The sequence below is a fragment of the Penaeus chinensis genome, chromosome 21 (genome assembly GCF_019202785.1).
Source record: "Penaeus chinensis breed Huanghai No. 1 chromosome 21, ASM1920278v2, whole genome shotgun sequence".
In the NCBI taxonomy this organism is placed as follows: Eukaryota; Metazoa; Arthropoda; class Malacostraca; order Decapoda; family Penaeidae; genus Penaeus; species Penaeus chinensis.
In genome coordinates, this window is record NC_061839.1 from 22939289 (window position 1) to 22951788 (window position 12500).

A 12500-nucleotide genomic window follows, 5' to 3' on the forward strand; every position below is an offset into this window, starting at 1 on the left:
TTGGGAATGGAACAAAGGCTGATTTATTTTTACTTTTGAAAACAAATGGTTGTGCAAAAGGCGAAAGTATTTTTCTTTTTGTATATTTTAAGAGGATTCTTCCACTAGATGGAATTACAGTTCCTCTTTAATTACATATGATACAATGATTAGTGTACAATTGTAATTGTTTCATGTATGAGATTAATTCAGGCTTTTCATTTTATTATTGCTAGGTGCGGTTTATGTTAGTTGATAATACTAACATATTTTAGAGATTGACTCCTATGTTCATATATTTGTTTGTTGTATGTGTCCTTTCTTTTAACTTCCTTCTCTTGACTAGATATGTTTATCATTGTAATTCAGTGGCACTACTTCATCCTTAAAAGATAAATAAATAAATAAGGACTTGTATTATTTTCAGAACTGAATTTGTCCACAGATGATACCGATTATAGTATTAATGCCATCCATCAACCAAAAACGTCATATATCAGAAGAGAAAGAAAACAGGTAAATATAACGTGCTGAAGAAAAGGTTGAGAGTGAGACAGGTACTTTAACCCATTGGATCTGGATACTTCAATGCCATCATGTGCCCCAAAATACAGGCGTTAGGCTTACGTTAGCAGACACTACTGGGTGTGTGGCTTGTAGGTTGGGTACAAATGAACATGCATGTGTGGTGAGAAGATTCCATGCCTCTCCTTTGCAATATTATTTTCTCGATTTCAGCAAAAGTGTTTTTAGCTTTTTGCCATTTTTCAATGTCTATATTTGTCATTTTATTTGCTTTATCCAGATGTAATAGACTGTTTTCCTTGCAAAGACTTGATATCATCTCTCTAGGTAGTTTGTAACCTGCACCATTGGTCATAGTGGACAGGAATAGGATTCTGAACATGGAAATACTGTCTCCAAGAGCTTTGTGCAATCATGGCAAGTCAGTCTCATCACCCTGGCCTTCAGCTGAAATGCTCATCATGGCAAGTTAATATCACCCGGGCTCACAGCCAACTTTTCTCATGGTGGCATATTCAAATCACCCACCCCTCAAGCCATATTTTTTTCATGACGTGATGGTGATGTCATCTGGATCGTAGGGGTTAAAGTAATTTGCCCATAGTTAATGCTAACTATAGTTGGGACTCCATTTGCCTTATCTGACTCTGGGACCTGACTTAAGTTAATGTTTCAATAATTGTAAGTAAGAAAATCAGTAGTGAAATGAAAAGATACAATGATATGCTTTTAAAAGATTCTACATATTGAAGTTAACAATGTACAAGAGTACATGTTTGCATGTATGTCAATCTGTTTTTGGGTTTTAGTGTACAGATACAATTTTGTATGTTTTTTTATTAACACATTTCAACATTTTCTACAGGTTCCGCCCATAGTGATAACATCTAACTCTCAGAGTCCAGTGCTAGGTTCCCCAGATTCTGATGGTGATATTCTGGGCTTCATCGACCATGCTGATCCTCTTCCAGATTCTACAGATTGTAATTATACTCACTTGTTTTTTAGTATTATTAACCCATTCATGACAGGTGCCATGTCCTCAGGTCTTGGTGAAAATTCTCAGATAACTGGTGATGCATCAGGTTGCATCTAGAAATGTAAAATTAAGCAAGGTGCTGATATGAAATTAGTCCTCATTAATCTAAATTTTTAACTAGTCTTCTGGGTTCCGTTTTTTTTCTGTTGACAAGGTGTGATATTATTGGACAAGTTGGTATATGAAACTCACAAGGGATAATCACTTCTTGATTGACATTGCCTATGTCGTTCCACAACTACCCTTTGGACTAGTTGATGCAAACTAAAAGACTGTGGTGGAAAAATACATTACGAGATATCATACACTTATGAGCTGTGGAAAGGCATAATCTCCCAGGCATTAATGGAACTCAGCCTGTCATTTATGGGTTATTTATTTATTTTTCTGAAATATGGAATCAACTTTAACCCAATTGGCATGGATGGCAAGAATACATACCATGCCCACTTTAATACAAGTTTATTGATTGTATTTACACAAAGATGGCTCTACAAGTCCTACCTATATCACCTGTTTATCAGCATCAATATCAATTGTATTAAAAAGAAAAATATATTTTCCCCACACTTCAAGGGGAAAGAAAGGGGACTCATTGCCAGTTGAGCACATGTGGAGCCATCTGTGTGTAACAAAATTCACAAAAAAATACAGAGAACAGAATGTAAATCCATGGTGGTTGGGTTAAAGACATGAACTATGATACTTTTGTTAAATTCATCATATTTAATACAATGGTCATGAAATTCTTAAAGATGACATAAATAATATTTGCATAAGGAAATATCATACTGTACTTTTAGTATTATAAAGTTATGTATATATAAAAATTACCTCTTTATCCTCACAATTTTCCAGATGCAAGAACGCATACATACTCAAAGGTCTTCCACATCACAAAGTACTCCGAGCTCATGCCTGGGGTCTTCATTCCAGAGCAGCCAGTGCATTTGAACATCTGTAATGTCCAACCATCACACTCCCATATCAACATCTTCAATAATCATGTGTAATTAATTTCAATGTTTTTCGTTGTATCTCGCTATCTCTGTCTCTGTGTGTGTGTGTGTGTGTGTGTGTGTGTGTGTGTGTGTGTGTGTGTGTGTGTGTGTGTGTGTGTGTGTGTGTGTGTGTGTGTGTGTGTGTGTTTGTGTGTGTGTGTTTGTGTGTGTGTGTGTGTGTGTGTGTGTGTGTGTGTGTGTGTGTGTGTGTGTGTGTGTGTGTGTGTGTGTGTGTGTGTGTGTGTGTGAATTTATTTAAATGTTGAGACAGTAAAATCACAATATTTTTTCTTTATTTACAATATATATATATATATATATATATATATATATATATATATATTCGCTGGATCATATTAACCCTTAGCTGCCAGGTGGCATATACGCACACGCCATGGCATGCCTGGACTATATTCCGGATGGCATGTGGATACGTGTCATGGTGCGCCAATCCTATTTTCCGGGGGCATGTATGGTCATACTACGCATGCTATGGTGAAGACATGAGCCCCTGGCAGTGGGGCTCAGGCCACTAAGAATACAAACCAGGAGGGAGGGCTTGCGTATCGGGAAATCACCCGTCAGCATTGGGTTGAAGGCAACTGATATTACGTAATGTTTTGCTTGAAAATACTTTTTTTTTCTCTCTTTTCGATTTCTAGTCTTCTGCATGAATTTTACGCCTCTAAATATATCTTTTCTTTTCAGCTTAGTTATAGATTTGGAACATGGAGATTTTAAGTGGTCTGTTCAGAGAAAGGTGAAGAATGTCACTTCGCTCAATAACATGCTCTTCCTTCTAAGGTTTGTACCTGGTTTCATATTTATCTTGTGTATAGTATAATGCTTGTGGTGTGTTGTTTTTCTGCTGGATTTTGTTTTTCCTGGATTTTTATCTAATTCTCTCCTAACTTTAATTCTCTTTTTATGCTAGTTAATTTCTAGTTCATATTTTATTTCACTGTTTAAATCTTAAAATTTCTCTGATAGACAAATACTATGTATGTGTTTCTATTATGGGAGAAGGAGTGTCTAAATTAAGCTGATTTTTTATATGTGTATTCCGATGTAATTTTCTTATAAATGCTGTATGAAATATTTACTAAATAACAGCGTTCAGCAGATTGTTTTTAGTTTGTGCATCTTTTTGGCTTGATCCAGAAATATAACTATATTTTACTTCCTTAATCAGCTTTCATGGTCAAAATCACATTTTAAAATCTGATAGAAACAAATTATCTTTTCCTTTATTAAATTTTCATTGCATATGCTACCATTTGTGTCTGTAATTTTACTTACATTAGCTCTTGAATCATTACAGAACAAAGTTAAAGCTACCAGCTGCAACAAGAGGAGCAAGGCAGCGGAGATTGAGCATGCGAGTACAGATGAAAGAGGCAGATAGAGAGGGTGATGCTGTTGAGACCGTTGGTACAATCAACAGAAAGAGATTACTCAAGTATGTTGTTTTTGATGGGTTTGCATTAAGATGATTATTGCTTGATAAGATCTACTTCTTTATCCTTGCATTGTTTAAGATCATCATTGTAGAACATTTTCTACAAATGACAACTCAACCATGATCTTTTAAACAAAATCAGATTTTTAAATGCATGTGATTGCTGAAAGCATGCCCAAGCCCAATATATATATCATTTTCTGATTTGCTACATGTGCACATATACACTCCTACACCCAACCTCTTGCATACAATGATGCTCCCATAGATGTCATGGTAACAAATTTCCCTTTTGCTCGATACTGTCAGTGCATTAGATGCCAAATATGTTCTTGGCAACTTCTCACATTTTGCCAGAGTACTAGCTTGAAGAAATATGTCAAATGAAACACTTAAAATCTCTTTCTCCTATAGAGATTTGAATAATGACACTATCTTAGTTCATTGTGAATCCCGTCATCCTTTCTTTGGGCTATATTACAGTCCAAGGGATAAACTCAAAGATACTAAAAATTTCTCCCACACTAGCAGTCAGACTCAGATGCAGGCTTACTCACAGTCACCATTGCATTTATCCATTCACAATTAACCCAATGGCGACAGGTATAGAAAATTAAAAAAAACTCTACTCTCTGGCGAACTGCAGCAACGCGCCGACTCTGAGCGTGTGAATTTGGTACATCAAGCCGAATCATTGTCTCGGGGCGCTTTGGCGCGCCGCCGTGGCGGACAGCCGCACGCCACATTTCGGGCGTATTGTTATGACGCCTATAGGCGTGACCCGACGCCATTGGGTTAAACTTATTAACACTCAAATGCATTTGCACTGAGGCACTTACACATTCAGACTAGAATATTCAACTACAGATTTACACATACCAACCCTTCTACATACACAAATACAGACACTATACTCATCTATCAGCTGCAACAAAGCCAAAAATAGACTGAGTATGATTCAGGTATCCCCGACGGGCCCTTCAAACCATGGACAGCACTGCGCAGTCAGAGTTGGAGGTGTACCTCAAGAATCTGATGCACCATTCATTGTTCCGCAGCCATCAAGCAGTCCTTGAATTTTTTGAGGTAGTTATGCAAGTCTGTTCAGGGTCAGTCTGTTTAGTGACACTGGAGCTGCACAGTGAGATATCAAATTGTGTTTTTGGTGTAGTTGTATCAACTACTATCATAACTATTATTGTAGCTATCTACATAGTATAGTTCATGTTGATATCTCAGAAATAGATACAGGCGTAAGGGACTTAGGGTATATGAGAATTTAAAAAATCTAATTGGAAATATTACTGTATGCTGTTATAGGCATGAGTGATTGCAGCTTTAGTTAAAATGAGTAAATTCATATTGATTAACAAAAGTTTAAAGGATTGAATGAGATACTGATTAAGAAGTCTTTGATATGACTGGCCTATCAGAGAAAAATTGTGAGATTAATAAGTAAGTTTATAAATTAAATTTTCTATATAGTATTAATGCATATATATATAATGCTCATATTCCTGCATGAAGTATCACTCTTTGATAAGTATGAACAAAGCATTACTTAAGGAGATCATATGAGAATGTAAAATATTTTGTTTGGTAATGCATGTGGAAGGATCACTACAAGGATCATTTTGTGTCACTGAAGACCCATTTCTGTAGTGGTTGTTTACTTATTATGTGACTTCCATGTGTTGCACTGCTTTTTGTGTTTGCTGTTGTTATACCTTAATGAACTATCTTTCTGTGCAACCTTTTGGCCTGTTTTTCTCTTTGCTGCATATTAGTTTTACTTTGAGATATGTAATTGCTGCAACTGTGCAATCCTGGTACTTCTCCACCTCCTTTCTCCTCTTCCCCATCCTTCTCTTCTTACTCTGTCCGCCTCCTTTTCCTCTTCTTCCTCCTTCTCCACCTCCTCCTCTTCTTCCTCCTCCTACTCCTTCTCCTCCTCCTCCTCCTCTTCCTCCTCCTCCTCCTCCTCCTCCTCCTCCTCCTCCTCCTCCTCCTCCTCCTCCTTCTCCTCTTCCTCCTCCTCCTGTGCAATCCTGGTACTTTTCCACCTCCTTTCTCCTCCTCCCCATCCTTCTCTTCTTACTCCGTCCACCTTCTCCTCCTCCTCCTCCTCCTCCTCCTCCTCCTCCTCCTCCTCCTCCTCCTCCTCCTCCTCCTCCTCCTCCTCCTCCTCCTCCTCAACCTCCTCCTCCTCCTCAACCTCCAACTCCTCCTCAACCTCCAACTCCTCCTTCTCTTCCTCCTCCTCCTCCTCCTCTTCCTCCTCCTCCTCCTCCTCCTCCTCCTCCTCCTCCTCCTCCTCCTCCTCCTCCTCCTCCTCCTCAACCTCCTCCTCAACCTCCTCCTCAACCTCCTCTTCCTCCTCCTTCTTGTCCTCCTCCTCCTCCTCCTTCTCCTCTTTCTCCTCCTCCTCCCCCTCCCCCTCCCCCTCCCCCTCCCCCTCCCCCTCCCCCTCCTCCTCCTCCTCCTCCTCCTCCTCCTCCTCCTCCTCCTCCTCCTCCTCCTCCTCCTCCTCCTCCTCCCCCCCCCCCCCCTCCTCCTCCTCCTCCTCCTCCTCCTCCTCCTCCTCCTCCTCCTCCTCCTCCTCTCCTCTCCTCTCCTCTCCTCCTCTCCCCTCCCGTCCTCCTCCCCCCTCTCCTCCTCCTCTCCTCCTCTCTTCCTCCTCCTCCTTCCCTCCCTCCCTCTGTCCACTCCCAGTTTTGCTCCTCTTCTTTCTCCTCCTCCTCTCCCTCCTTTAGAAAGAAATAAAAATGAGAATGATTTGAAACAAGGGTCACACATAAAAAAAGCCCTGTAAGGTATGGGTAGACCTATAAAAGAAATAATTGTAGATATACAAAATAAGTAATTTGTTGTTGGCTTTATGATATATTTGAGAAAATGGGGAACTGAAATAAAGTAAAATTATGCAAAACAAATGTTATATTGGGAATAGAATATTAATTTTTTCATCTTTTCTCACAAAGATTTCGCCAGTATCCTTTGTTAGTGAACTTGGCCAGAAGATCAAGGAAGGATATGTTAAGAAAAGAATTGGGGGCTACAATGGTGGATGCTGTAGGTGGTAAGTGCTTGAATGGTTGTCGTTTTTGTGGGTGTCTTGCCTGTGAGTGCAAGTTCCGTGGCAGGGGAATATCGGTGTTAGTGGATTAGCAGTTTTCAAAAGCAATATTACTCTTCTTTGGTGAGTTGATTTATATATGTTTTTGCTGTTTAATTTTAGTGCCTAGGTTTAAAAAGATGGACTGCAGAATAGTGTGAATATTTTCTTTAAAGAAATTTTGAAATTGAATAGAAATAGTTTCAAGGGCCATTTTAAGTTGGCAAAACAAGAGATCAATTTTTATCCATGTCCATTGTGAATCAAGGATACTCATTGTTATAAATTCAGTTGAAAATCCTCATTGACATTAATAATGTTTTATATGGCTCATTATTCAGTTATGTTGCAATGTTTCTAAGGGGTTCAAATATTGATATCAGTTATGTTTTGATATAGGGATATAATGATAAGTGTCTGATATATACTAGAATGATAGAAATGTAATTGTGCTCAGGTTGTACGTGTTGAACTGGATCTAATGTTGCTAATTATAATGATGATCTTGTATATTTTCAATGTGAATCCATTGATGTTGATAGTTGTGGTATCCACTGTTGATTTGTGAATCAGATTATACATCGATGACTCAGCAAGACTTAGTCACCAAAATGTCAGTAGGCCTACCTGATTTCTCCATTCCTTGATTATTCTATTTATTTGTTTTATTTTGTTTATTTTATATTATTTCTATTTCATTTTTTACTGTTTACATAGTTCTTATTATCATTTTTGTTGGGAACCTCTGCTGAAGGAAAATTCCAGACAAAATTTTAATGATGGATTGAGGTCTGAAAGAAAAAATGTTCATGCTCTTACATTTATTCACTGGTCACAAGCCACAAGGACACCACAATGCACTAGTCACTACATGGCAAAACACTCATTAAGGTATCTTAGTGAATACCTTCCTACATGACCAGTCTTAACCTCATTGTGTGTGTCTCTCTCTTCCTGTTGATCTCTCTCACTCTTTGCTTTCTGTTTGAGTCAGGGTGAGTTCCAGCTTTTAATCACCAGTGGCAGTATCAGCTACCTGCCCTACTTACTCTAGATAATTGAAAGGTTTGAACACCTGCAGGACTGACCTGTTTTGACTAGCTGAGGACACTTGTCTAAAAGGCCTATCACTAAGCCTAAGAGAAAGGTCATGCAGCCACTTGGCCTTCATTGAGGTCCAAATGTCGTCATGAGAGATTATGATAATTATTATTATTGTTGTTATTATTATTATTATTATTATTATTATTATTATTATTATTATTATTATTATTATTATTATTTATATTATTATTATTGTTGTTGTTGGTATTGTTACAATTATTTATTGTTATTATTATTATTATTATTATTATTTTTGTTGTTACTGTTATTATTATTATTCATGGATTAAAGGATTATAAAGAATGAATATTGTAATGATACATTGTTGCAGTTTTGAATGTAAAACATAGTCCTTTTCATTGCTGATTGTGGTCTGAATTGTGGTGGTATTATATTTCATTACTGCTTGAAATGATAAATATATGTATGGATTATAATATTGATTTTCTTTTTCTCTATTTACTCAGGTGCACAAGTCCATGCACAGGAAAGTACAAGCAACGTTGGCTGGTCCTGAAAGAGACCTGCCTTTTCTTTCTGGCTCCAGAGACCGGGGAAGTGAGAGCTGTCATGTTAATGGATACAGGTTTCCAAGTCTCGCGTGGTTACAGGCTCTTAGGCGTGCGTAATGGTCTCCTGATTTCAAATCTGACACGGTAAGAGTTTGTGATGAAATATTATTTGAAACTTTTTTTTTTGTGTGTGTGGATAGAGTGGAAATTTATACATATTTATATTTGTGAATAACATACTTACATCATATCATTACATAATTAGTTCATGTTGAATATATTTTTCAGGTCATTAGTTCTAAAATGTGACTCAGAATTCAGCAAAAAAGAATGGTATGCTCACATTACAAACACACAGCGTAAATATGGTAAGCATTCCATTCCTATTCTTCCGTAGTTTAAAAGGCTACATCACATGGCTTTAGAGAAAATAATTGGTTTTGTGTTCATATTAATTTATACTGTTCAGTGTGACATGCTTTAGTACTTTGTCTTGTGGCAGTTGTGTAAGTTTGAAGCTGTGATGCCTTTGGCTTTCAACTGCATGTGAAAAGACCTTTTTTTTTTTTTTTTTTGTAGAGTTACCCGTGACAACATGTTAATTGCCATTTTCATTGTGCACATGAGGAATTATTATTTTTGTTTTACAGGTACAGATTTTACTAGTCAAGACACAAGGTACAATGCTTTTGCGCCTGTTCGAAGTAATTCTTATGCATGCTGGTAGGTACTGATAGCTTTCTTTGTTGTTGTTATTGTTATCTATATACTCAACATATACATCCTCTGGTGAATTACTTGCAAGATTTAATAGGTATTCTAATGATTCATTTAACTTGTCTTTTCATGCTGCTTCTTCAGATTAATTTTGAAAATAGGTAAATACTTTATATATTATCATCTTTGTATTGGTGTATTGGTATTTGTGATAACATATAGTTTCATGTTTGCTTTTCTAATGCTTTTTTACTGTACTATAAATGGAGAACAAGAGATCAAATTAACAGAACCATAATTAGAACACTGGTGTTTATTCATGTTGATACCGGTTTATCCAGTGATTGCTTCTTGCATTTGACAGATGAATATTATAATGCTTATGTAGAGAAATTTTTTAAATGATACTTGGACACCTTTTCCTTGACTTTCGGAAAGGGTCTTTTTATTATTTCATTGTTTTATAGGCTACCAAGATTTAGATAACAATTTAATAATCAATAACAGTAATAACAGTATGGATATCAATTGTATTAATAAGAAAAACACATTTTCCCACCAGCTCAAGCAATGGGGAAATCAGGATCGGTCACTAGGGCCTACTGATAGACTCCTTGCTGGCTGAGTGCATGTGAAGCCATCTGTATGTAACAAAATTCACCAAAAACTTTGGGGGACAGAATCTAAATCTGTGGTGGTTGGGTTAAAAAAAAGTATGTTTTATATTTGTTAGTGTAAATCTATTTGATGATGTGTAATCAGTCTTCACTACTCTTCCACAGGATAAGAGAAGAGAAAGAAAGTTATTTTTTATTTTTAAATTTTCCTTTCCACAGGTATGTAGATGGTGCACGTTATATGTGGGACGTTGCTGACATCCTTGAGTCTGCAAAGGAAGAGATTTTCATCACAGATTGGTGGATGAGTCCTGAGATTTATCTCAAACGTCCAGACCTGACAGGAAACCAGTGGAGGTTAGAGAGTTTTGGGTGTCAAGTATAGTATTGTTTTGTATGGAGAATATCAAAATGGCACACATTTGAAAGGAGGAAGTATTAAAAATAAAATTCATGGTTTATTAATGCTTGGGAATAGATAAAATTGCTATATTAATTGAATTTGATATTTCATTGAGGATGATGTAAGTGCATGATATAAACAAATTTGATCTCACACAGACTGGCGGAAGTATTGAAACGTCAGGCAGAACGTGGAGTAAGGATCTTCATCCTCTTGTACAAGGAAGTTGAGTTGGCTTTGGGAATCAGTTCCATTCTCACCAAGGCAACAATCAGTAGTTTGCACCCTAACATAAAGGTAAGTGGGCAGAGCACATTTTCTCGTAGTTATTAATGCATTGCTGGCTTGGTTATTGTTCCATCTTGATTCTTAATAGTGCCTCCTTTGTTTACCTCTTCGACTTATATTTACCAGGCTCTGGCTGTGCTCATTTTCTATATTTTTTGTGAAATGTCTCTGCACATAGATGGCTCTGCTAGTGCTTAGCCACAAAGAAGTCAATTAGTAGACCTTGTGACCTTACCTGATTTGAATTGGCAGGAAAAACGTATTTTTTACTATGAATATCGATGGTGTTATTTTTATTATAAACATTATAATTACTATAATGTTATAAACATTTTTAAAGGTTATAAACATATTTTCGAAAATCAAAGAAAAGGGTGAACGTGCCAGACAGGCAGTACTCGTAACTGGCTCATTGGTGACTTAGTACAAGTGTAGCCATCTCTGCGTAAAAACAATAAAACAAGTAACTAACAGTGGGCATAGCACGTACATACATGTCATGCCCGTCGGCATTGGGTTTAACAGGTTGATACTGAGGTTTAATGGTATGCAAAGAAAAGTTAGTTAAGTATCCAGGTGCAGTTCTTCATCTAGAGCCTGCTTATGAGAACTCAGCCAGGAAAGAAGTCTATACTTTCCCTGATATGTGCATGAAGTTACCCCTTTGCCCCAGGGTGGCATGTATGTACATGCTATGGCATGCGCTGGTCCTGTTTTCTGGGGGCATGTACGGTCATGCCATACATGCTATGGTGCCAACATGATCCCCTGGCAGTGGGGCCCGGGCCACTATGAAAACAGCCTGGGAGAAAGGGCTTTCACATCGGGAAACCACCTGGTGGCATTGGGTTAAGTCGGAATAGTGCTCATCATTCTTACATCAGCCCCAGTGTTTTATATTTATACTAAGTGATTGTCTCAGATTGGTAAGAACTCTTTATTAGTGTACTGATGATTCCAATCTGCAAGTCAGACAATAGTGCCTTTACCCTTCCTTACATATCTGGGGTTGAATAAACAAATGTAGGTTGGATCGGAGTAAAAGAAAGAGGAACAGTTACTCCTCATGTAAGGAGATGCTGCTATGCCATATACTGTTGATCTATTTTCAGGTTTTACGTCACCCAGATCACTATGCAGGAGGGGTGCTGTATTGGGCCCACCATGAGAAGATGGTTATTGTGGACCAGATGTATGCGTTCATTAGTGGCATTGATCTGGCATTTGGTCGATGGGATGACTACAGGCACAAGTAATGCTGCTGTTTAGTTCATTTTTGTCTTTACATGTTTTCTTTCTTTTCTACCTGATAGGGAGATATGTAAAAAGCTTTTTCATTCTTGAGTATATTCTTTTCATAAATGAAGAGTGATTTCATATGTCGAAATGAAGTAATTATAGGGAATATCCTCATTATGTATTATTTCTAGGATTACTAGGATAAGGCTTACCTGTCAGGCAACTCTGATAGGTGTGCAGCTTGCAGGCCAGGTGCGGATGAACACTTGTGTGCGGTGACATGACTCTATGCTTCCCCTTTGTAATGTTATTTTCTCTCTTTCTACATAAGCATTTTTAGTTGTTTTGCCATTTTTCAATGTCATATTTGTAATTTGATTTGCTTTATCCAGATGGCAATAGGCTGTTTTCCTTGCACAGACTCCTTATCACATCTCTAAGTAGTCCATAACTTAGTGCAAGAATAATAACAAAAAGTAACATTTTATTATATGTATCATTT

General features: G+C 37.4%; 1 protein-coding gene across 11 annotated transcripts in view; it reads left to right on the forward strand.

The window, feature by feature from the left end:
• LOC125036320 (phospholipase D1-like) overlaps positions 1–12500 on the forward strand; it is a 34617-nt gene that overhangs the window by 9916 nt on the left and 12201 nt on the right. For 9 of the 11 annotated variants that reach the window (XM_047628825.1, XM_047628823.1, XM_047628826.1 and 6 more), the window contains exons 4-16: positions 407–495; positions 1370–1487; positions 2402–2552; positions 3253–3348; positions 3866–4003; positions 4966–5089; positions 6985–7082; positions 8690–8878; positions 9023–9102; positions 9385–9457; positions 10288–10425; positions 10630–10768; positions 11872–12011. In XM_047628825.1, the coding sequence (XP_047484781.1) occupies positions 407–495; positions 1370–1487; positions 2402–2552; positions 3253–3348; positions 3866–4003; positions 4966–5089; positions 6985–7082; positions 8690–8878; positions 9023–9102; positions 9385–9457; positions 10288–10425; positions 10630–10768; positions 11872–12011 (1573 nt within the window). The remainder of the gene's footprint in view (positions 1–406; positions 496–1369; positions 1488–2401; positions 2553–3252; positions 3349–3865; positions 4004–4965; positions 5090–6984; positions 7083–8689; positions 8879–9022; positions 9103–9384; positions 9458–10287; positions 10426–10629; positions 10769–11871; positions 12012–12500) is intronic. The other 2 variants (XM_047628820.1, XM_047628822.1) reach the window with 1 other exon arrangement.